The sequence below is a fragment of the Pseudocercospora fijiensis genome, assembly GCF_000340215.1.
Source record: "Pseudocercospora fijiensis CIRAD86 unplaced genomic scaffold MYCFIscaffold_1, whole genome shotgun sequence".
Taxonomy (NCBI): Eukaryota; Fungi; Ascomycota; class Dothideomycetes; order Mycosphaerellales; family Mycosphaerellaceae; genus Pseudocercospora; species Pseudocercospora fijiensis.
This window is the reverse complement of record NW_006921532.1, coordinates 8,358,356-8,381,597: the sequence shown is the minus strand read 5'-3', so window position 1 is coordinate 8,381,597 and position 23,242 is coordinate 8,358,356. Positions and strand designations below refer to the sequence as shown.

Here is a 23,242-nt window from a genome sequence, read left to right as displayed (position 1 = left end):
TGACTTTTATTCATACCGCTAGGCAACGAAGCGCAGCCATCACAGGTTCAGACTCTTCTCCAAATCCTGCCATCTGCCTTCTCTCAAAGGATCGATCTTCCTCAATGCATTCAACCACTCCTTCATCTCCGTCGTCGTCACCTTCTTGTTTCCAGCTTCAATTTCCAAATAGCGCCTTGAATAGTCCAGCAAAGCTTGGTAGATGTACTTGCAATCCTCCGCACCATCTAGCATATCCTTGACACTGTCAATCTCCTGTTCCAGATATTGCAATCGATCTCCATTCGTCACGTGTTCCAGAAGTGTGGGAGCCTTGGGATTCTTCCCGTCCAGCGCAGACATCAAATACTGATGGTAGAACCAGAGACTCTGATCGTAGGGATCAGTGTACAAGGCATTGGTGATCTGCTCAAGCTCCTTGTCCAACAGATGTTTCCGAGCTTCTGCATCCGCATTCCGCTCATGGAGCAATCGTGGTATCAGCTGGCCACGATGATGCCAAGCCGAGAAGTTGGAGAGATTGCTCTGGATCATTTTGGTGGTGTACTCAAACTCCGCCTCAACCATGCTCTTGCCACTCAGCCGCTCCACGTTCTCGACCACCTCACGTCGATAGCCCCAGCCGTGGAAGTTGCGACTGTCCATGGCCAACATCTTGCTGACCAGACCGAGCTCAGCTTTCCAGAGCTCGAGGGTCGCGTGGGCGGGCACGTGCTGCGTAGCCGTGACGAGCAGCCAACGACGATGATTCCAAATCCAGTAGCACTTCGGCCATTGCTTCAGCAGAGGGATCTGGTATTGCAGGTCTTCCTTGATGACCAGCAGGATTTCACGTTGTGCTATGCTCATGCCATCTCGTTCGGCTGCGGCCTTGTCGCCTTCTTCAGCTTGCGCAGTAGATTCCTCATGCGACGCGGCGAGCTCTGTGGCGAAGACATGTTGGAGAAGGACGCGGCGATGGTTCCATATGGTATAGTACTCTGGGTTCTGGTTGAGGAGTCGCGAGGTGAGCTGGAGCGTGGCGTTGGAGTAGTCGCCGCCGTGGATCTGGATGTTTGCTTAGCCATGTCTTCACACTCTCGCTGTCTGTGCACGGGAGAATGTCCACCTTCTCCGTGACCGCAGCCTCGAGGGCCTTGTACTGCTCAATGTGCTTCCGCTCCTTCTCCCTGTCGCGCTCGCTCTTGTCTGCAACGGCGGCGCGGGGAATGCCGTGCTGTTCGCCGTCGTCAGTTCGCACCGCACCGCACCGCACTCGATGGCATCTCTGCCCGCGACACCTACACTGCTTGCCATGATACTCGCGATGCGCCGGGAGGAGGTACCGGTAGGTCAACCGTCATCAACGTCTGCGTCAACCTGCGAACAGAAGCTGCCAGCCACGAGAATGAGACGAAGGCAAGGCAACATCATTCGGCACGCTCTTCACAGAAAGACCGACCACCACATGACGCGCGGTCTTGAGTCCCTTCCCTTCCCTTGCCATGGACGAGCAAATGTGTGCCTGCGCCTGCGCCTGCGCCTGCAAGCTTTCCGCTCCGCTCCGCCCCGCCCACCGCCTCTCTGTCGCCTCCATAGCATTTGCTTGTTGGGCCGGTGCTCAGAACTCGAGAGAATTGGATCCGCGGAACCGGGAAACGGAAACGCTAGAATAGGCCTTGGTCAAGGTGCATCTACTGCTTATTCTTAACACTCCTCCACGACTGCCAAATGCGTGTCTAAGACTCCTCGCCCAGTCAGAGCATGTCCGGGTCCGCCTCCACCTCCCTCAGAACCCCTGAGCAGCTCATCCAGGAGAGACGCAATAGTCAGCAACGCACATCTGAGCAGATCCGCGCGAAGGCCTGGACTCGCACGGCTTCGACAACCTCATATCGCAGTCTGCACCTTTCCGAGGACAGCCCTACTGAAATTGAGAGGTCGAGAACTCCCAGCAACAGCGACCATCAACTGCGAGAATGGCAAGATCCATCACACGAGCAGCATCTCATGGACCCAGGTCAATTTTGCGAGCTTCCAGTATGTCAGCCATGCGAAGATGCCTGTCACCGCTATCGGGCAAGGCCTCTACGGTCGATCCCAAAGCCACGAGCAAAATCCCCAACACAGACGGAGAGGATAGCCCTGGAGAATCGACCGACCACAGAGGACGTGCATCGCTCGAGGCTGAGGCACAGTCCAAGCATTCGTGCAAGCACTCGTCCAGACGTACATCTGAATCAGGACGATCTGCCTCCGACAGACCTAGCAACTCAACTGGAGCCAACAAACCATCATTCACTTTCGGTCAATGGGCTGAGAGACAACAGTGGATCCAGAAACAGCAGTGGATCAGGAAGCTTGTCGCTTACCCTGTCGAGAAGGCGCGGGCGAGAGCGGCAAAGAAGAGGGAGCAGAGCCTCTCGGAAGAGGACACAGAGCAACCAGAGCAATCGAAGCACTCGGAACGAGCTGAACGCATCGAACGACGATCAAGCTCACAGCAGACAAGCCATTCTCGTGAGTCCCGCGTTGCTGCCGCGTCCGCAATTATTCGAGAAACCCCGACTGGAGCTCACAGCTCCAACCGCGAGCATCGACACAGAACCAAGCACGAGACATCTGCCCAAAGAGGCCGCGATGCCTCACGAGGCGCGCTTCCAGTCAACGCGAACAGCTCGACCATATCTCTCAAACCTAGAGATGGAGACCAATGGTCGACCAAAGCTCAACGTAGAGTCAAGCAAGGCCACTCAGGACTTGAACGACGCAGATCGAACCATTCAGGCAGATCTTCCATGCGGCGATCCTTCGACTCCAGGCCACCAGACCCCGGGGGCCCTTATAGGCCCACTAGATGGCTCAAGGAGACACACATGGAACTTGTCGGCGGCCAGCCATACGGGTGGGGTCAACATGCACCCTACCATTGGGTCAAACGAGAGGAATGGATACCGCTGCCCCATCCCTCAGGCAGTCGACCAAATTCCAAGGCCAACACACCACTTAATCAATCTGTCGACTCACTTGCATCAGTCAACTCAAAAATCAGCCGCAAATCTAAAGAGCCTCCCAGGCAAGACGGCAAAAGAGCTGCTGATCGCAAAGGCCACTATCCCATGGAAAGAAGTAAGCCCCACAACGACAGCAACCAGCATCTCTCCACAGTGCACGAAGGGAGTAGTCACGCCGGAAGTTCTCGGGGGCGGATCATCACATTTGCCCGCAATGCTCTCTCCTGTCCGCCAAGACGAAGACACAGCGAGCCCGATCTCAAGCGCACACGATGGCAGTGACGAAGCAAGTGGCCCAGCAAATTCAGAAACGCCCTTGACTTCTCCATGCAGTTCTCCAATGAAGTATGAAGCCTCGGTGGGCGTGGTACGTAGCTCAAGGTTGCTGGACTTTCAGCTTGATGGCGCTTCAGACCTGGCTGAGGAGCATGAGTCGAAGTACGTTCTTGAAGCAGGGGATAGATCCAAGGCACGCAGAAAGTACTCCCAAACGGGAGCTTTCCAACAGCTTGCTCGTGAAAGAACTTGCCCAGATCTCACGGTCCCGCCGTTTCATCAAACAGCCACAGCATGCGATCAAGCGCTATTGGAAGATGTCACGCCGTTGACAAAAGCATCTCGAGCGCTCAGGACAGATGCATTCCCATTTCCGTGCCAGGACGAGAGAAGATCCGCTGCCCTTCTCTCTGCACAACGCCATCCAAGCGCATTGCTTCGCCATTGCGAGAGTAATGCGACTCCTCGTCAGCGAAGACTGATGGCTGGTGTTCTTCAAACACCTGACCGCTTCATTCCCCCTCGCTGGAACACTCCCACGAAAGAGTCTTTTCTGCTGGGAAAGGCGATATCAAAGAGGCCTGTACTGTCTTCTGCAAGCTCTACACTTTCGAGACGTGACACGGATCCATTTGGACCGATTCCTAGTCAAAGCGTGAGGACAAACGACAGATTTGCAACTACGCGCAGACTACCGCCAGATCGACGCCCTATCAACACCGTCGGATCTCAACTGACGCCAGGCGGCCTTGGAAGTAACAGAAGAGCGATCAGCACTGGGGCGGTGTGGTCCGTTGGTAGCACCATTGTGACCGAGGGTGTGGCCAGTATCACGGACGGCAGAGGAGGTCGCGTGACAAGCGGGACCAGTGCTCCTCACCACACCTCTGACTTTCTCAGACGACAGTCTCCAAGTGAAGAAGAAACTGTGCATAGCCAAAGATTGGCCGTGGCCATGCAAATTGATGAGCACATGAGGTTATCCGGCAGTCTCAACACTCCTTCCACTTCGTCACAAGCTGGCTCATCGAGCAGAAGATCCTGCAGTGATTCTAGTGGCAACCGGACGGTGTGGAGTAACAATGCATGGGAAAAAGAAATGCCATCAACTCCCTCCAGAGCGCCGAAGAGAAAGTCGAAGCACATCCCTATCATACCGTTTCGCGTGCTTGATGCGCCCGCGCTGAGGGATGACTACTACTGCTCACTCCTGGCCTACTCTCACACCATGCAATGCTTGGCTGTTGGATTGGGACCACACGTTTATCTCTGGTCAGAGTCTCGTGGCACTTCGCCCTCGCATGTGCCAGACTCGCTCACCTCCCCATTTGGAGCACACGTGACATCAGTAACATTCAGCTCAGAAGAAGGCGATTGCGCAATCCTTGCGGTTGGGCGCGCCGATGGGCGCGTGACGTTATGGAGCCCTCGCGATCAAGAAGCACGTTTCAACAGCGAACAACCTGCACCCATTTCTTGCGTATGCTTCAAGCCCACGTCTACGAAAAGGCCATCGATAAGAGAGCCAACCGAGATGGTGTTGACCGAGGAACTGCTGGTTGGCGACGAGATGGGAAACGTCTATTATTACTCTGTCGAGTGGCCTTCCCAGGATAAGCGAGATCTCTTCGATTGGCATGGAAGCATGACATTGCTGGCGCGAATCTCTTGTCACTCCCAGCAGGTCTGTGGCATGGCTTGGAGCAGAGATGGCGAATACTTTGCCACTGGTGGCAACGACAATCAACTCTTTCTCTTCGAGACCAGAAAAATTTTCTGTCGCTCACGACGTCGTAGCATAGACAGTTCGAGTGCTATGAGCGTGCGAAACGGCAATCCTTCTGGCGATTCGGCTATCCCTGGGCAGGGAGAAGTTCTTGCCATCACGCCAGGGCAAGAAAAACATCTGTTCAGTCTCAACGCTGCAGTCAAAGCGATCGCTTTCGCTCCTTGGCAATCGTCACTCATCGCTGCCGGAGGTGGAAGCAATGACAGATGTATTCATTTCTTCCACGCTCTGTCCGGTGCCTGTCTGGCGACAATTGACTGTCACGCACAGATCACGAGTTTGGTGTGGAGCGAAAAGAGGAAAGAAATTGCGGCGACTTTTGGTTTTGCTCAGCCTGAGCATCCATATCGCGTCGCCGTATTCACATGGCCCAGCTGTCGCAGAGTTGTCGGCATTCCTTGGTAGGGTGAGGAGAGGGCTCTTTATGCTGTCGCATATCCCGGTGGACCGAGCGGCGGACCGACACAGCACGGTCGGATTCCTAGGTACAGAGCAGACGGTGAAGGGAGGACTTGGTCCGGTAATCGAACGGGAGAGGAAGGCTGTCTCGTGATCGCAACAAGCGATGCAAGCATCAAGTTCCATGAGATTTGGGCTGAGAGCAGTGGAAGCGGTGGTCGCGGTGGAGGAGGAGGAGGTGTGGGATTGCTGGGTGGAAGTCCCATTCTGGAGGATGGAGTCAGTGCTGATGTCGAAAGGGATGCAGCGATAAGGTGAGGAAAGAAAGGCGATCGATCCTATGCTTACAGACTCGAGAGACAAAATCGGAACCTGAGCTGGAGAACTAATGTCTATTCTTATGATATAAAAATGCTATCAGCGAGCGTCATGGGTATGGGTATCATCGATTCATATTCATTCCATCATGGCGTTCATCATATCCATTCATTCATTCCTCACGACACCTTGTGCTCATCATCCGTGCATCCGGGCGGCGGCTCATACATCCACTCCGTATGCCGTATCTTAATCAAATCCGCCGCCTTCTCCGCAACCGCATAAACCGTCGCACACAAATGCGAACTCGGAATCAACGGCATTATACTCGAATCCACCACACTCAACCTCTCCACCCCATAAACCAAAAGATCCGAATCCACCACTCCCCCCAATTCCAACGGCATCATACTACAAGCCCCAGAAAGTTGCGACGATGTCGGCGTGATGAGATTCTTGCGTTTCAAAATTTCCAAGGGATCCGTCGTCGAATTCGAATTCGCAGTCGCGTGATCATTGTATCCCGGTAACTTCTCCACCGCTCCCAACGTTTGCATCGTCGGCGTCTGGAAATACGTGCGCGTGAAGTTCAACATGGTCAGCACGAGGTCTCGATCGACGGGGTTGGCGAGGAAGTTGAAGTCTATGAGAGGACCGAGATCCGGGTCGGAGGTGTTGAGGGCGATGGTTCCGCGGGAGAGGGGTTTCAGGAGGGTGTTGATTACGAAGGTCGTGTCGCCGTTGAAGGGCATTTCGTAGATTGCTGAGTCGCGGGAGTGCAGGAGGAGGGATTTGAGGATTTGGAGTTGGGCCCAGTAGCCGGCTTTTGGGGGGTCGGTGTAGGATTTTGGGAGGTAGGTGGAGGATTCTTGGGAGTCGAGGTCGGAGAGGAGGGTTTTGGTGGTGGTGGTGGTGGGGGAGATTTGGGGGAGGGAGAGGTAGGCGGAGCTGGAACTGTGGGCTAGGAGCCAGGGGCCGGATTGGTACATTATGTAGTCTTGACTGGCGAGGGTCATGAGGGTGGCGTTGCTGATGAGGTCTTGAGGGGCGGGATAGGTGTTGTTTGTGAGGTTGTAGGAGAGGTAGAGGAGTGGGTGATCTTGGAGGTTCATTCCGACTCCGGGTAAGTCGTGGACGACATCGATGCCCGCAGCTTGAAGCATTGATTTGGGACCGACTCCAGAGCGATGCAGGATGTTGGCGCTAAAGACCGGCCCTGCGGCGAGGATCACTTCTTTCCTGGCTCGTACTCTTGCTCTGAACGAATCTTCTCGGCTGATCATCTCAATCCCTGCTGCGGTCTTGTTTTCGAATATGACCTTTGTGACTTTTGTGCCCACGACGAGGTGCAGATTGGGTCGATACCGTGCTGGATCCCAGTATGCCGTCCGCGCATCGCTTCGTGTCTGCGAAGTCGAGTCTTGGCTATTTGGGACCCAGCCTACACCGACTGGACTCCCGTCATTGATTTCCGTCGGATATCCAATATCGCTACCTTCCACCTCCTGGAACGCTGCTCGAAATCTCGGCTGTTGTGGCCATTGATACTCGGGTAGATTGACTCGTACAGGACCACTTGTCCCGTAAGAGCTCGCGTTCCAAGTCAAATGCCATTTTGTTGCTGAATCTGGCTGCGGTGGTGTGAAGTTCGTGCTCTTGAGAAAGTATGGTAGCAGTCCATTCCAGCCCCAATCAGCATTACCCAAGCTTTCCCATGCATCATAGTCTGCTTTACTCCCTCTATCGAATGCCATTCGATTCGTTACGCTGCCGCCTCCCACTGTCGATGCTACTCGTATACTGTAGGATTTATTGTCAACGTGCTGTTGAGGCGCGGAGGTGAGACTGAATTCATTGGGGTCTTGGTTGAATCTCGCGAAAAATGGTACGAGCGTCGTCCAGTTGTTGTCCAAGTATCCATACTCGACGACCAAAACGGACACATTTGGATTTTCGGAAAGTCGATTGGCGACGGTAAGGCCTGCCGTGCCTCCACCCACAACGATGTAGTCGTACGTCTGATTGACTTGTCGAGCGCTGTTGACATTTTCTCTGATCTGCCGTGGTACTATTACTGGCTTTGTAGTTGCTATCTCAGCAATGCACAGTAGAACAAGGCCTGCTCTAGCCAGGCTAGTGGTCATGATAGTGATTGCATTAGATCGTATAGGATAGCGGAGAGGTAAGAAGGCAAGATGAGACCAACGACTGCAGTGCACAAGGCTCACTTAACTGCCTTCGAACACCCGAGCATTGGGCCAGAGGTGATCTTCACTCGTCCACCGTCCGGCAGTGAACGGCCACCTCGGCCGTGGTATAGAGAACACTCGCTCGGAAGCTTTCGCATTGGCAGATACCGCTCGGCCGTGCATCGCAGCTTGGAAGGATATCCATGACGCCTTTCCCCGTCTGTGCTCGGATGAGCTCTGATAGAAAGGTCCGCCGGCTGAATTGACCAGGATAGCACAGCTCAGGCGTCGGGTGCAGACATCCAAGACAAGGGTTCTCGACATCAACATTCTTGACATAGAAGATCGCGATGATCAATTGCAAAGGTCGAGCAGGACAACGTCAATCGGATCTGATGCATCGTCAGTTTGATAATCAATCTGTCTCCACTCATGTTTGGCTTGATGTCTCATTCGTGATACCATTCGTCTTGTGTGTGACGTTTGGTCGACAGCTTTTCGTCAGAGCTTCGGTCAGACTTCTATCCAAGTATAGCAGAGTTCAACAGGGTGGCCCTATGTACATCCTTGGTGCCATGCCAGCCCAATTATAGAGCAGATCTGTTCTTCCAGGGATAATTCCACGGACGGTGTACGTGCGTCTTTGTGCCGCTTGCCCTTGGCATAAAGTCTTTCGTAGCGTCCGGATAACATGCATTCGTCAAGGTCCAATAATCAAGATCTCCAAGTACCCGAGTGACATCGAATATCATGTGATCATCAAAAGCGTTCAGATCGCAAATTGAAAAGTTGGGGTTACCGATACACAATCTTCAGCCACGCTTCACAGATTTCGTCATTGCCTTACATATGCTACATTGTACTGTCGTGGCGCCTTCCAAATCCAATCGTCTCAAGCAAACTGCAACTTCTCTGGGTATCTGGGAACCAACAAGTGTAACCGAAAAGGCAGAAGAACATGGTGCCCAGTTGTGTAGGGCTACTGTAACATTGACGTTGTATCCAAGAATCGAATTATCATGATCATCGTCGTCATCGTGGTATCGTGATCTAGTCTCGCAAAATTCGCTTTGTTCGTGAGTAGGAGGAGCATGTCAGCCTCGCATATGCTTAGTGTCTAGTTCGAGAGCGAGCCCTGAGAGTTCGCCGAGCCTTGTCGGTCGACGACTCGCTGTCAAAGCTTTCTGCGCTTTCTTGGCGCATACCGCTTTTCCGTATAGAGGTGGGAAGTGGATTCTTCAGAATCGATGGCCCTGGGCTGCCACCTGCTGTCGGAGACCCGTTTCCAGAAGTCTTCTGACGATTCTTCTAGTATTGCGACGAGCCACGATAGTTGTCTCCATTCTGGCCTCCAGAATAGCTTCCGTAGCCATCAGTACCAGCCATGCCTGGGTACCAAGTTCGCCGTCTGTCTTCAGAACCTCCAGGTATGGAATTCCGGCCCCCGGAGCTGCTCGCTGTTGGACCTGCTGAGCCATATAATGCCGAATCATATGCGGCACTGGGAGCGGGAGGCGCATTGCGTGATGGTACAGGTCGACCACCGTAGTCGTCTTCAAAGGTTGCATTCCTTCCTCCAGCTCTTCGGCTGTCATTGTATCGCAGTACATCCTCATCTGGATCACCTGTAAAGCGATCTCTAGGTGGGCCACGTAGATTTGATGCATACTCTGAGGCTGGTATCTGGTTAATGTCCATTGGAGCACTTCGATAGCCACTAGCGGTAGGCGACCTGCGACGAGAGGCCTTGGGGGTTGAGTAGCTGGGATTCACGGGCGGTGGCTGCGACATTCGGTGGGCATTTCGGCCAGATGATGGCATGTCTGGGCCAGTCCCATCATTGTAAGATCCTTGTGGTACTGCACCAGAGCCCGAGTTCATCCGCAACGGTCGTCCAGGAGGAGCTTGATTTGGCCGACTAGGCTCACGCGAGGCACGATCTCTTTCTCTATCTCGCTCCCTCTCGCGTTCCCTCTCACGCTCGCGGTCTCTGTCGCGCTCCCGCTCGGCGTTAATCTCTGGTTCGTATTGCTTTCCAGTGCCTTCTTTCGCAAAGTACGGCTTGCGTTCTCGTTCGATTGGTATTGCAGGCGGAGAAGTCAGATCGTCATCATCAACAGCATTCGATTGCTGTGTTGTATGCGAGTAAGGCTTCCTCTCTCGCTCTGGGAACGCGGTCTGCGGTGGGACTGCTGAAGGTGGCGCGGAGGTAGTCTGAGGTGGTGCAGATGGCGGAGGAGGCGGCATGGCCCTCTCGACTCTCTCCAGAGGGACAAGATCTGGCTCATGATGCAGACTGGAGATCAACCTCTGCTCCGCTTGGACGACCGGTTGACGGGGTAGCAGTCTTCGTGACAGCTGCTTCGGGAAGCGCTCTTTACTGTCATCAGCATTCGAAATGGGCATATCCCTCACGGCCTTGGTGAGTCGCTCGAACTCAGTGTCCGGGTGCGCTTGGATCAGACAAGTCATGAACTGCTCGAAGCCATGTGGCGTTAGCGCCGGCACAGCGGGAGCTTCGTGGTACTGCGACTGAGCTTGTATAAAGTGGTGTTGGCAGAGCAGCTTCCGATACATGCTTGAGATGGATTCGAAACGCATGTTGCCGCCAAAGATGGTTTGCCAGGGATAATGCTCGCCACCCACTTTTGTCTCTTCCAGGAACCGAAGCATCTTCTTAGGTCCAATCACCAAGCTTCCCTTTGGCTCGTAGTCGTCGATCAGATGCTGTGCGAGGCCTCTCAGAAACTGGCCGAGGCGAGGTGTCGGGCTTCCGTCAGTTTCGAAAAGTGGCTTCCAATACTGCTCCAGCATGGTAGGTTCTTCATTGTCCACTGGCACCTCATCCACTTTTGGAGGCCGTGGCTTACTACGCGACGCTCCGTCAAATGAACCACGGCTATCTCGCCGCCTCAGCTGCCGAGCTGTCATCTCCGAAGAGCCTCTCCTACGAGACAGCGTGTCGCTCGCGATCATTTCGGGTGCTGCCATAGTCTTACTGCGCTTCAACGTGAAACCGGTCATTCCCGGCTGCGATGCACGCGGGGTGATGTCCACATCCTTGTTGGATTGGGTGCTGCCATAACTCCTCATGCTCTCCTTGCTTTGCTTGCTATACACGCTCCCAGCATCGGAAGGGGCACGCTCGGGCGACGAGGCTTTGCTGTTCTTATAGTAAGCGTCGCGCTCCTGCAGCGGCGAGGGCGGCGTGAAGTGCGACGGGAAGGATTCGGTGGTGGAGCTCTGGGTGTGGGTCGGTGAGGGCTGCGTCGGCGAGCGAGAGGCAGTTGAGAGTGATGGCTGAGCTTGCTGAGACGCGGTGGAAGAGGTTGGAGTGGCGGCGGTGGAGAGATTGACGAGATGCAAGTTCTTGATCACCTGCTCCGTCACCTGCTCAATCAATCTCTTCTCCACTTCCGGGTCCAATTGCGCGCTCGGCGTGCAGTCGAAGGCTGCATTGACGGCATCCTTGACAGGTTGCTGCGGCTGGTGGAGGACAGGCGGCGGCGGCGGCGGCGGCGGTCGCGAGGTCGCGCGTGAGTCTGCTCGTGCGCGCGAAGAATAGGAATCTTGAGGTGATATTGAGGTTGGCGCGGGCGGAGGTGGTGGCTGGCGGGGCCGCTGAGGATGAATGGATTCAGGGACAGCGTGTAGCGGTGCTTGGCTGTCGACGGACTCAGAGGTGTTGTTTCGATCGGCCATGTCGGGCTAAGGCACACTGCCGCCAGCACAGCACCGTACAGGATGTGGAGACGGCAGACAGCAAAGGCGAATGGCACAGGCTCACAGGCTACGTAGGTGTCGAAGTCGATTGGTCGCGAAGGGCGTGCAATGGAGCGGCCAATGGCGCGGGCGCGGGCATCATAGGCGTAGGAGGCTTCTGTAACGGCGTGCGCTGCGCTGCGCGTTGCTAGAGGCAGCTGCCAGCGTCGACGAATGCGAGGGAAGAAGGATATGGAACAGGAAGCGGGCGGCGGTAGGTGTTGGCGTGGGCGCGGGCGTGGGCGTGGGCGTGGGCGTGGGCGTGAGAGATATGTATGTCCAAGTCTTTCCAGTGCAGTGCACGCAATAACGTTAATCGGCACGTCGGAGATTCAGCCTCGTGCTGTGATCATTGTGTTTGTGAAGCGCCGGCCGTCACGTGGGAGGTCGTGAGCATGCAGCGTGTGATGGTCGTTTCTCCCGCAACAATTCCTGGACACAGAGCAGCCTTGGAGCGTTGGAGGATGGCAGCCCAGGGTATCGACCTCGATGGCTTGCCAAAGCCTAAACTCTCAAACGCTGGTTTGCTTTGCCCGATGCGGCGCCAGGCAAGGCATGATTCGACTTGATATATACAGCGACAAGTACAGTAATGAACAGTCACTTCGAGACGTGAGAGAAGCTCGTCACCGGATTTCCTACGCCCCGCCCCGTTCACACCTGCATATAGATGCAGACGTGAGAGCTCTGCGGCTCTGCGAGCTGTTCGGGGAGATCAACCATGGCCTCATCAGCCGGCCGAGACTCCGGATCTGTATCTCACTTGCGTCCTGACCATATCGATCAACATGACAGCTTCCCAGGCTGGATCATAAGCGTCAGTAGTGTCTGTAGACTGCCACACGAAACCTGTGCACGAAACATACGTATTATGGCACTCCTAACGGCCGTCTGCGGCCCTGAGGCCCCTGGTTCAGAGAAGTGTAGGGATTATCTTGAAACGACCAGCGTAGGGAGTTGAAGAAGTCCAACAGCATCCCGTCTGGTTTTGCATCTCTGTCTGTGAAGACGTCGAACATCTTCCACATATCTCACAGCTTTGGACAGGCCGATTTCGCGTGGGCCAGTGCAGCTGTTCTTGCTACGCCTCGTGCTGCTGCCAGAATACTGAGAATAGCCCGTCGCTGGACGGCGGCGTTCATTGGACAGGCGTAAAGTGCTCGCGGTTTCACATTGAACTCGCACTGCGACACGCCGACACTCGGTCTGACGGTCGCAGGCCGCTGGCCTTCAAAACCGACTGCCGTACGCGCTCGCATCGAGTGTCGAAACAGCCTGCCTGCCTGCCTGTCCAGCGCTGTCCCCTGCTCATCGTCATTGTCGGGGAGCTGTCGCTGTTGTTGGCGTTGTTGGGCGTGACTAGAGGCACACATCCACACACCGATACTGGAGACGTCGTTGCACCAGGCGCGCTACAGACTGCACACCCATCCCGAGCACCGCGGAGGAGACGAGGCGATATTGCTACCCTACCCTACCCTACCCTACCCTACCCTACCCTAACCTCCCTCCCCTACCACCTACCCTCTCCCATACCTGCTGGACGACGCGAGACGAGACGAGACCGCTTGAACATGCCATCGCGCTGACAAACATTCGACCCTACCTTCTTTGATCCTTTGTTGCACCGCACCGTCCGCCAAGCAGCCATACCACCGCTCCCTTGTCTGACTGCGCACACCCATCTCACCTTCCACCACCACTATGGCGGCGCTGGCCTCCCGCTCGCCATATCCAGCACCCGCTCTCGCCAGCACCATGGCGCCCGCATCGACCACGCCGCACTATCGACCTCTGGCTCCGCCTGCACCGCATGGTGTCAACGGCCATGGCGTCTTCACTTCACCGACCGAGTCCGAGTTCAGTGAATCTTACAAGGAGGCAAAGGAGTCCATCTTGGATTGGGATGAGTCGCGTGTGGGCGATTGGCTGAAGAGTATCAACTGTGCGCAATATGTCGAAATCTTCCGCAAGAATCATATCACGGGCGAGAACCTCCTGGACCTTGATCAAGCCACGCTCAAGGAGATGGGTATCAAGAAGATTGGAGATCGCGTGCGCATTAATACACATGCCAAGGTATTCCGAAGTAATCTATACAAGCGCACGAGTAAGCGCGTCATGAACAGGGTAGGACTACCAAAGTGCTTGAAATTCTCTCCAGCGGCTGACAATGTTGAAGCACTCGCTCGCTACCCTAGATGGCAACCAACAGCTCACACCGCCATCGTCCGGCTCACCCAGGCCCTTACATTCAGCCAGATCCGGAACCACTTCGAGGGCTGACAAGCGCATATCACGACAGCTCAACGGAGCCGACCTCGCCTATACCGCACAAATCGGCAAGTCATCCTCACGGCCTAGCTCACCCATGGTGGACCAAGAGAACCGAACGCGGCGCCATGGGGCCCCAAGCCCCATGGAAGGAGTCAGAAAGGAAAGCAGCAATGTCTATTCCAGCCAGAACCCGCCTCTCACCGCCAGATTCGCAGGCAACGCAAGAACGCCTCTGGATACGCCACAGACTGCTCGATTCCAGCAACACGTGCGAGCACAACCATCTCTGGACAACTTGAATTCAAATGCAAGTTCCCTGCCGGCTGGGAAGCCTCTCATTCGCGTTATATTCGAGAGTGGCAACGCGTCTGTCATTAACATTGACGGTTTCCGGACGGCTGAAGATATCATTCGGAAGACACTTCGGAAAGGAGCCTTGAACGAGAATCATTTCCGCTCGTACTGTTTTTACGTCCTCGATGGCACCGACCCGAATCCAAACTTTTGTCGAAGGCTTGGCGAGGCAGAGCTGTGCAAGTTGTGCCAAGACGCAGTTCGCACAGAAAGAGGTCGTCTGATCCTTCGAAAGATCCATGCTGGCGAGCCAGATGGCGAACAGCTGAAGACTGCTGCACAAATAGCAGAACAGCAGCAACCAGAGCCGCCGGCAATAGAAGTGCAGACGCCATACAAGACCAAGAGTCAGTTGAAGATCGAGAAACTGACTGGAGAACCGTCGCTGGCCGCGGTAAGCTATCCTATGAGTCCTGCCACTCAAGCAGAACGAAACGACTACTTCGCCACGCAGAGCAGTGGCAACATATCTCGGAATGTCAGCGCAGCGTCGACAGCATCTGCGAGAGCCAGGAAGCTTAAGGACTTCTACGGTGCTCGCCCTCCAACCGAGCTGATCACACAGGATTTACAATCGTACTTCCCGGAAGTCGGCAAGGAGGAGATGGATCGAACGGTGCGCATGTCCATCCGTCGAAGTAGAAGACTGAGTCGAGCTGTGCGGACGTTGAGTATGGCCAGTAACTTCAGTGTTGCTAGCAGCCTCAAGGATGCACCACCTTTACCTACGATCGCGGACACGTGGTTAAAGGAAGCAGGGCAGGCGCAGAAGGCTGGTCTTCGACCTCTGAGTGTGGTTCGGCTAGGAAGATCGGATTCGCATCGTGAGTCTGTGACGAGTAGTGTCTTGGAGCCTCTTGACGAGGAGTCGCCGCTCGAACCGAACCGGAAGAGCTATGTATCGTTCGGCGGTGACAGTGGATCTGACACCACCACCAGCAATTTCGCCGTCACTGATCCTGAGGGCAACACTGTCACGTCATACTTTGACGAGACGGGCAGCAGTCCGGGTGGAACGGAGGGCGGCAGCGAAAGTCTCAATTCTCGATTGTCGCGATTCATTGCTGAAGATGGTGAGGAATCGGATGATGAGCTGATTGCGCACCTCGAGAGCAACAGCTGGGACGATTTGAAGTATCTCAAGGGTGCTATGATCGGGCAAGGTTCTTTCGGCACCGTCTTCCTTGCTCTACATGCTGTCACGGCTGAGCTCATGGCAGTCAAGCAAGTGGAGATGCCAACAAATTCGGGCACCGCTATGGATGCCAAGAAGAACAACATGATCGAGGCTCTCAAGCACGAGATCAGCCTTTTGCGAGATTTGAAGCACGACAACATCGTCCGATACCTTGGCTCGAACAGCGATGAAAAGAACCTCAACATTTTCTTGGAGTATGTTGCCGGCGGTTCTGTGGCTACTATGTTGGTCAACTACGGCTCACTGCCCGAAGGACTGGTGTCGAATTTTGTACGTCAGATCTTGCAGGGACTCAACTACCTCCACTCCAAGGATATCATCCATCGCGACATCAAGGGGGCCAACATTCTAGTCGACAACAAAGGCACAGTCAAGATCTCCGACTTCGGTATCTCCAAGCGCGTGGAAGCAAGCACGCTGCTCAACCCGTCACCTCACAAGCGTGGCGGACCTCGTGTGTCGCTCCAAGGCTCAGTCTTTTGGATGGCACCTGAAGTGGTGCGCCAAACAGCTTACACCAAGAAGGCCGACATCTGGTCACTGGGCTGCTTGGTGGTGGAGATGATGACAGGAAGTCACCCGCATCCGAACTGTACACAACTGCAGGCCATCTTCAAGATCGGCGGAAGCGGAGCATCGCCCGACAATGCCAAACCTGATCTACCAGAGTCGGCCTCTGAGCATGCAAAGGAGTTCTTGCGGAGAACCTTCGAGCTCGAGCATGAAAAGAGGCCAAGCGCCGAGGGGCTCATGGAGATGGAGTTCACGAAGGTGAAAGGATAAAAGGGGTCGATACACAATATTGATATGACATGATGATGAGGAATGAATGCGCATAGAGTTCGTCGTCGACGGAAGAGGCAGGAGCATCTTTTAAAAGATTGACTGAGGAATCAAAACGAGGGTGGGCATGTGTTGGACATGCGTGTGGACAAAATTTGCATGGCATACCTAGCACTGGAGGCATGAATGTTGATGAGAGCAACGGGAATCATGGGTAATGGTAATGTTTGCGCGACATTTCTACCGATCTACCTATCTACTACCTAACACGAAGAATATCATCACACATCACAAAGACTCGTCAGCCTCGTTTCCTGATATCACAGTCTCATCATCAAGGAGAAAGAAGTAAGACGTCTAGCGTGGACTGGACTGCCTAGCTGAGGTAAGTAAGGTAAGTTAGCTCGAGATTCAAGGTGCCGAGTTCAAAATTTTGCCGTGAACGAAATTCTGAAACAACAGGCATGGTCTATGACAATAATTGTTGTAGCTGTTGGCTGGCTTTGTTGTTGTCCTCCACTTCGCAAGGATCCTTGCCTAGCACCTAGCACCTAGCACCACGTTTTAAAAGTGCCCACGTGGTGACTCTAATTTTGCGATTTTTGACATTTTGTTTTTCCCTTGTTTGGGCAGTTGGGTAGTCAGCACTGGTGTTGAGGGTGATCGGGTTGAATTATATGTCCGTTCATCACATGCCTTCGCTCCGCTTGGTGAGACAATAGAATATGTAAGATAGGATGAAAATGAGACGAGGACGGAGGATTTGAGTGTTTCACCGGTAAGCAGGACAAGGCTGAGCTGGCTCAGCTTTCGCGCGCGTCCTTGGCATCTTGGACGAAGCTGTTTTGGTATGTATGACGATCAGTATCCTTCGGCATCCGTCGTCTCGGCTCGCTGTCATCTGCTCCGAACACTCTGTGATCGCGTCTTCGTCTTTTTGTTTCAAGTCGGCCACACAAGGTGCATGGATCATCTTTCCCTTCCACGCCGGATCCGAGTGAAGATGTAGATCCAGAGCAAGATGGCGCAGACTCCGAAAAAAAAAACAATGGTGCCCAGGACTCTCGAAAGAAACGCGAAGGAAGCTCTTCCCCGATCAGCACAGTATACGCATAATGGAAATGTGAAACCCCACCGGTCCATGTTGAACGAAAAAACAAAAAAAAAGTTTGGCTTTGTGAATGCTTGCCAGTGCCAGTGCAAACCAGATCAAGCCATATTCTAGCCCCACATGATCAATACGATCGAGAGGCACGCGACTGAACCAGCCATAGGATCGATGGTGCTTTTTCTTGTAAACAGCTCCTTGGCGACTTTTCCGAAGTATGAGATCAGCCAAGCGGTCCTAGAGGTAGAAAGCAGTTCACAATGACCTCGCGATGCGGCAGGGTTTGGCAGAGCGAGTCGTTGAACTCCCAGACCCACCGTGACAGACACAGCAACAATCGAATCCAGAATCCACAATACCCAAGCAAAATCCGCGCCGAACTTCCCCAAGCCGGCACACACACACGAACTTCCACATCTCAATAATCGTAGCGAAGCCCATCGGTAAGGTATCGTGCCCAAGAACAGGGAGTTACTCGTATCTTCCTACGCATCATCACTGTCCAGATCTCCGGCCACATCCTGTGCTGTATGTATCTCATGACGCTTATGACGAGCATGAAGAATCCGATGGAGAGATAGTAACTCAGAGCCAGTCTGCTTTTCCTAGTTATGAAAGGGGTAGAGGATAGTGGCCATACAAAGTGAGAAATGTCTCGGACTTTGGGTGCTTCCAGCCTGCCATCGTCAACGCGGAACCTGGGCGGGCTGAAGTTGCGCACCACTCGACGCCAGCCATGATAATTTTTCGAGCTCTGTTGTTCTCATCTTTTTGCTTGCGGGCTGGGTAGTTTTGTGCCTTGTCCAGATGGATCTGAGGCTTTCAGGACGAGGTCATTGTTGTCTTCATCTTGTTGCAGCGTTCAGTCGCTCAGCTGCCGTTGGTATGATACCTGGGTTGTCCATGATGATGATGATGATCGGTCGACCGCCCAGGGTGCATTGTTATTATGCTGTAGGTTGTTGAGATGGTGATGATGGGTAGGCTAATCATGGGTTCAAGTTTGAGGAGGTGACGTCCAAGGCGCTTGCTGCGTGCGGATGAATGATCCGAAGCCTATTCATCCACGCACAACCACACAACACTTTGAGGAAGCGACATTTACACACGATCATTTTACGATGCTGAAAAAGCCTACTATGCTCAAAAGAAGAGTGTGCAATCCGTATACCCGCCGTGGCAAGGCTCGGATGTGAAGTCTTGGCGTTTTTCGAAATTTGGAAAAATTGGATTTTTCGTTCAAAAGAACACATCTAGTGGACAAAAAAAGATTGTCGCTTCTGTGGATCGAACTATTACTGGTTAGACGTGGTAACATATATCATAGCGAGGCGATTACATACCACAGTACCTCCAGATACCGCACAGTGCGTTGGACCAAAGTTTGCAGGCTTCAGTCTGGCGCTCTCCCAAGTGAGCTAAAGCGACGATGTGATTGGATGATGGCTTGGCGAGTTTTGATCGTATATGATCTACCAGCAACTTGGCACAGTCTATCCAGCACTACATTACCTCTCCGTCGCCAAAAATGCCTGGAAGCATGTGAGATCGATGTAACTTGATCAAGGGAAGAGCTTGTGTGAGTTTTTGCAGCCCCCGCATACCAGTTTGCGTTTGTCGATCTCCATCGATCCGTTACTTGGTCGATGGAATCAATGGCTAGTCCGTTACTTGACACGATACTTGTTCATTTCTGATGCATAATCATGGATCTTCAGATATGGCCCCACTTACGAAGTCCGAACAAACATCCATCGGACTTGTTGCTACTCGATGCTTATCAGCCCGGCCTCAATGATAATTTGCCTGTGCAAACGATCTAAGACGCTGAGAGATATACAGGATGTCCTGGACAGTGAGTATATCTATAAGGAGAAATAGATCGTCGGATTCATTTGAGACCAAAGCGCCATAGCACACCAGAAGATCTGATAGACAGTAAGCAGCATATCGCTTTCTCCGCCCAGGCACTCAGCATCGCGGCGTCAGCTTGCAAGCAAAGTCGTTTAAAGGAATGTTCGACGCTGTCATCCCGGGAAGACCTTGATCGCTCTTGTTGCCAGGATGCAGGACCTCTTTGATGCTTCCATCAAGATCAATGATTTTCGCCTTGCCTGCCTCAGCAGGTTTATGCACCACAAAGTCTGGGTCTTTGAAGCTGAGCTTCTCGCTGATGAAGGGATCAGAGAAGTCGAAGGTTTTGATCATGCGAGCCGCCAGCATGCACAGTTCTATGATAGCAAAGTTGCGACCCGGACAGGCTATGAAATGAGATGCGTCAGTACTGGCAGAGCTATCACAGTTATTTCGATACTTACGGCTTCGTCCAAGTCCGAATGTCAGATCGTACTTCAACAAAGCCTCGCCCTCACCAACAAAGCGATGGCCCTTCCAATACTCAACGTCCGATCCATATATCTCGACATCCATCGCACAAGCCTCTGCAAAAGAGTGCAAAATGTCACCAGGCTGAAAGACGTGGTCTCCCATACCAGGCAGCGTGCATGGCTTCGTCACTGTCGCCGGTGTTCCTGTGAAGACATACATCCGAAAAGTCTCGAAGAATGCCGAGTACAAATGCGGTGTTGCGGATTTGAAGTTCAAGGTGACTAAAGACTCGCCCAGAGCATCACATTCTGCTTTGATGACTTTGAAAAGCTCCGGAGCCTGAACAAGATACATCATGAGCCAGCCCAGTGTTTCAGGCGTATTGGCCAAAAAGGCGATCATCATCATATTGAGAAACTTGGTCCCGACATCAGGGGGCGATTTGGCTCGTTCGAAGACAGTCACAATTGCTTTCATCTCCTCGGAAGCTGTCTTCAAACCACCAGACTGGTACCATGACAGCAGAAGATCGTACAGAGCTTTTCGAGCGGCGGCAGTTTGTCTGGCAGCAGGAATGATCCGAGTAGAAAGCCAGACGGGTACTGGCCAGTTGAAGCAATTGAACATGACCTCTTATCGCTATACTTTTGCTCTATCTAGCTAGTCTCCCGCCAACCTTATTTAGTAGAAGGATAGCGAGCTGCTTAGGCCTAGTATAGACGACGACTTCTTAGTAATTATATAGGCTTATATAGTTCCCTAGTCGTATAACAAATAGCGTAAAGACTCGGAGTATTTAAGGGTACTACGACTTAGTCTATCTAAATATTAGCGTCTAGTTACGTGCCCTAATAGCCTGTTTATAGCGATACTAGAAAGCTCTACGAGTTTGTTTCTATAGCTCGGAGAATCTCTTTCTTCGTCTATTTCTTTATTAAAGTCTAGTTTTTGTCGCTAAGTAAATACTTAAAAGAGGGCGATAAGGTATAGGCCGGAATTTCGCTTAGTAGGCGTATAAGTATATCGATTATAAAGTTTAATTTATAATTATTCGTACGTTACTAGAGCTTACTCCTCGTAAATATAGAGATCTTTTACTTAACCTTAGCCTCTTCTCTATTAGCGATAATAGGCGTTATTAGTAACCCTAGTATAGCTAGCGAGATAGGCCGGCTAACGCGCTCGGTAATATCGACGTCGTCTCCTATACGTAAGATAGCTCTACTTAGACGGTTAGACCGGCGTATATATACTACCTAAATACCGGCTTATCTAAAAGCAAAGTTAGCCGCAAGTATCTCCTTTTATATTTACGCTATATACGTAGGAATAGATTATTTACTCTACGATCCTTTGCTAATAAGCTATATAGTTATCGATTAGTATTAATTATATTCCCTTTCGCTAAGTCTATATTTAGGCTTAGGTACTAAACGTATCTAAACAAGTAGCGTATAGACACCTCTTATATAGAATCGGCTTTCGACCGTACGGTTAGTAGATCCTATTAATCTTCGTCGTACGGTACGACTTTATTACCTACATCGATATAGATATTTAGCCGGAACCTAACAATAATAATATCTTCGCTATAGGCGGATCTCGTATCTTCTTTTAATACTAGGGATATAACGAGAATTAGAGCTATATTAGTAAATCTAACTCGTTAGGGTTGTAGCTTATTATTAACAGCGATAGAAAGTACTTAATATTTACACTTCGGTATAAAGACTGTGCTTAGAATCTCTCGTTAGCTAGTACCGCCGATATATAGAAGTCGTATAGGCCTTCCGAGATAGAAAGTAAAGTACTTAGAGACTTCGCGATAATTACGCCTTTACCGCTATAGTTACTATTAGCGACTGCGTTTCTACCGCTCTTACTACTAGTACTCGTACTACTAATTAGGTTGTCGACTTAGGTACTAGTATATATATAGTTAACGACCCTTCGTTGCTTATTAAATACGAAGGCTGCTATATCCCTACCCGGTTTAGTAGCAATATAAAGCACGCTACTATAGTTAGTATAGCTTAGACTAAGGTAGTTAATAAGCGTAGTATAAGTAGTATAAAGCTATCTAATATACTATATATACTAGGTCTAGGCTAGTAGCTAACCTCCTATCTACTAAGAAGCTTACTAATAAGGGTTGTTTCTGCCGTAGTAATAAGCGTGTCCTATTTACGATAGTAGAAGGTAACGAGGTTACTATCGCTTAGACATACTAAAAGAATAGTCTCCCCTACCTATATATACTAACCTCTAGTGTAGATAGTAAGGTAGTTACGCTTCTATCGAAGAAGGGGGTGCTAATAGGCACGATAGAAGAATAGCATCTATAATATAGCTATATCTATTACCGCAACTTAAAGCTGCTAATAGTAGAAGCTAAGGACTAGATTGTTATTACTAGCGCTAAGAAGGACTTCCGGAACTATATTGCCTATCGAATAGCGATAGCTTATAAGGAATACAACTGTCTACTACGCCTTCTACTATCTACGATTTACTATATTGTCTATATAGATATAGTTACTATTACTAACACTAGCCTATTATAAGAGCGCTATTTTACACTATTTATATATACTAAGTTAGGCTATCGATACGAATATGCTAGTACGCTTAAGTTAGGGGCTGCTATAGCAATTAACTACTATCGTATATACATCCGTATATAGACTAGTTACTTAATCCCGATCTACCGCCTCGATAGAGGTAGTAAATACGGCGAAAATTAGCTATTAAGTTAGGCTCGAGATAAGGGCATTATACTATAGATTACTATACCTTATTCTTCGACTTAGAATAGCCTTACTAAGGTTAGTAACTATATCGTATATACGACTATAAGAAAGATAATGCTATAGGCTAACCTTCTAAAGGCTCTATAGCTCTATCTAGTTACTACTACCATATTAGTCCTTAACATTACTCCTAGTACCTTAGAAGGTAATAGCCTCTATACTATTATAGCTAAGAAGTTTAATTAGTCTCGAAAGTAGCTTCGACTTTAGCACCTTCGTATATATAGCTATACTGCTATCGTATACGACTATAGTATCGCTCGTAGAAAGAAGATAGGTAGTAGAGGCCTAGTTAGCAAGCTAGTTAGCTATATTAATAGCTCTATAGACTATAGATTCTAGAAAATATATAATTTATCTGCCTAATTGATATAAGGCTATTACTTCTAAAGATATTTAGCTTGTTAAGTTATAGGGTAACCTCCTACTTCTAGAGGGTATAAAGCTATATACTAACTCTAACGACTTGTCTAAGAATGAGTTTGTTACCCTTAAGTCTATTATACCGGCCCTGTTTAATTCTATAACTAACGAGTCTCCGCTACTAGCTAAGGCAGCTAGTATAGTCTAGCAGCTTCTAGCTTAGCAAGAAGAGCCTCTAGACGAGCCTGCTTAGTAGATGCCCGATTAGGTCGCTAATCTATTACTAATCGACGAC

General features: G+C 51.4%; 10 protein-coding genes across 10 annotated transcripts; 5 read left to right on the top strand and 5 right to left on the bottom strand.

The window, feature by feature from the left end:
* Window positions 1-39: 39 nt before the first annotated feature.
* MYCFIDRAFT_62867 (uncharacterized protein) lies at window positions 40-1,296 on the bottom strand (the record flags this gene model as incomplete). The annotated part of the gene is made up of 4 exons (XM_007922068.1): window positions 40-844; window positions 914-1,047; window positions 1,109-1,216; window positions 1,285-1,296. 4 exons carry the CDS (start codon window positions 1,294-1,296, stop codon window positions 40-42), a joined length of 1,059 nt encoding a protein of 352 aa, XP_007920259.1.
* MYCFIDRAFT_201749 (uncharacterized protein) lies at window positions 1,284-2,060 on the top strand. The gene has a single exon (XM_007923625.1). The coding sequence runs from the start codon at window positions 1,295-1,297 to the stop codon at window positions 1,688-1,690; it is 396 nt and encodes a 131-aa protein (XP_007921816.1). The 5' UTR covers window positions 1,284-1,294; the 3' UTR covers window positions 1,691-2,060.
* Window positions 2,061-3,523: 1,463 nt separating this feature from the next.
* MYCFIDRAFT_55512 (uncharacterized protein) lies at window positions 3,524-5,941 on the top strand. The gene has a single exon (XM_007921968.1). The coding sequence runs from the start codon at window positions 3,751-3,753 to the stop codon at window positions 5,461-5,463; it is 1,713 nt and encodes a 570-aa protein (XP_007920159.1). The 5' UTR covers window positions 3,524-3,750; the 3' UTR covers window positions 5,464-5,941.
* Window positions 5,942-6,014: 73 nt separating this feature from the next.
* On the bottom strand, window positions 6,015-7,796 carry MYCFIDRAFT_116030 (uncharacterized protein; the record flags this gene model as incomplete). The annotated part of the gene is made up of 1 exon (XM_007923624.1): window positions 6,015-7,796. A coding segment is annotated over one exon (1,782 nt), but the record flags the coding sequence as incomplete, so codon positions are not given.
* Window positions 7,797-7,970: 174 nt separating this feature from the next.
* On the top strand, window positions 7,971-9,103 carry MYCFIDRAFT_170542 (uncharacterized protein; the record flags this gene model as incomplete). The annotated part of the gene is made up of 11 exons (XM_007923623.1): window positions 7,971-7,988; window positions 8,027-8,067; window positions 8,098-8,212; window positions 8,245-8,277; window positions 8,306-8,534; window positions 8,577-8,609; window positions 8,634-8,699; window positions 8,731-8,900; window positions 8,942-9,001; window positions 9,049-9,057; window positions 9,086-9,103. The coding sequence occupies 11 exons, from the start codon at window positions 7,971-7,973 to the stop codon at window positions 9,101-9,103; spliced, it is 792 nt and encodes a 263-aa protein (XP_007921814.1).
* Window positions 9,104-9,272: 169 nt separating this feature from the next.
* Window positions 9,273-11,666, bottom strand: MYCFIDRAFT_76380 (uncharacterized protein; the record flags this gene model as incomplete). The annotated part of the gene is made up of 1 exon (XM_007922261.1): window positions 9,273-11,666. One exon carries the CDS (start codon window positions 11,664-11,666, stop codon window positions 9,273-9,275), a length of 2,394 nt encoding a protein of 797 aa, XP_007920452.1.
* Window positions 11,667-13,430: 1,764 nt separating this feature from the next.
* Window positions 13,431-16,583, top strand: MYCFIDRAFT_213493 (uncharacterized protein; the record flags this gene model as incomplete). Its single annotated transcript, XM_007923622.1, has 2 exons — window positions 13,431-13,805; window positions 13,891-16,583. The coding sequence occupies 2 exons, from the start codon at window positions 13,431-13,433 to the stop codon at window positions 16,336-16,338; spliced, it is 2,823 nt and encodes a 940-aa protein (XP_007921813.1). The 3' UTR covers window positions 16,339-16,583.
* A 166-nt stretch (window positions 16,584-16,749) lies between these two features.
* MYCFIDRAFT_170539 (uncharacterized protein) lies at window positions 16,750-18,184 on the bottom strand (the record flags this gene model as incomplete). Its single annotated transcript, XM_007923621.1, has 10 exons — window positions 16,750-16,788; window positions 16,815-16,835; window positions 16,859-16,875; window positions 16,917-17,145; window positions 17,175-17,265; window positions 17,296-17,559; window positions 17,594-17,931; window positions 17,965-18,051; window positions 18,087-18,144; window positions 18,171-18,184. The coding sequence occupies 10 exons, from the start codon at window positions 18,182-18,184 to the stop codon at window positions 16,750-16,752; spliced, it is 1,158 nt and encodes a 385-aa protein (XP_007921812.1).
* A 69-nt stretch (window positions 18,185-18,253) lies between these two features.
* On the top strand, window positions 18,254-19,378 carry MYCFIDRAFT_170538 (uncharacterized protein; the record flags this gene model as incomplete). The annotated part of the gene is made up of 10 exons (XM_007923620.1): window positions 18,254-18,278; window positions 18,306-18,382; window positions 18,414-18,426; window positions 18,455-18,602; window positions 18,645-18,859; window positions 18,902-18,988; window positions 19,040-19,131; window positions 19,165-19,254; window positions 19,289-19,301; window positions 19,347-19,378. 10 exons carry the CDS (start codon window positions 18,254-18,256, stop codon window positions 19,376-19,378), a joined length of 792 nt encoding a protein of 263 aa, XP_007921811.1.
* Window positions 19,379-19,417: 39 nt separating this feature from the next.
* Window positions 19,418-20,401, bottom strand: MYCFIDRAFT_76378 (uncharacterized protein; the record flags this gene model as incomplete). The annotated part of the gene is made up of 2 exons (XM_007922260.1): window positions 19,418-19,677; window positions 19,765-20,401. 2 exons carry the CDS (start codon window positions 20,399-20,401, stop codon window positions 19,418-19,420), a joined length of 897 nt encoding a protein of 298 aa, XP_007920451.1.
* Window positions 20,402-23,242: the final 2,841 nt, after the last annotated feature.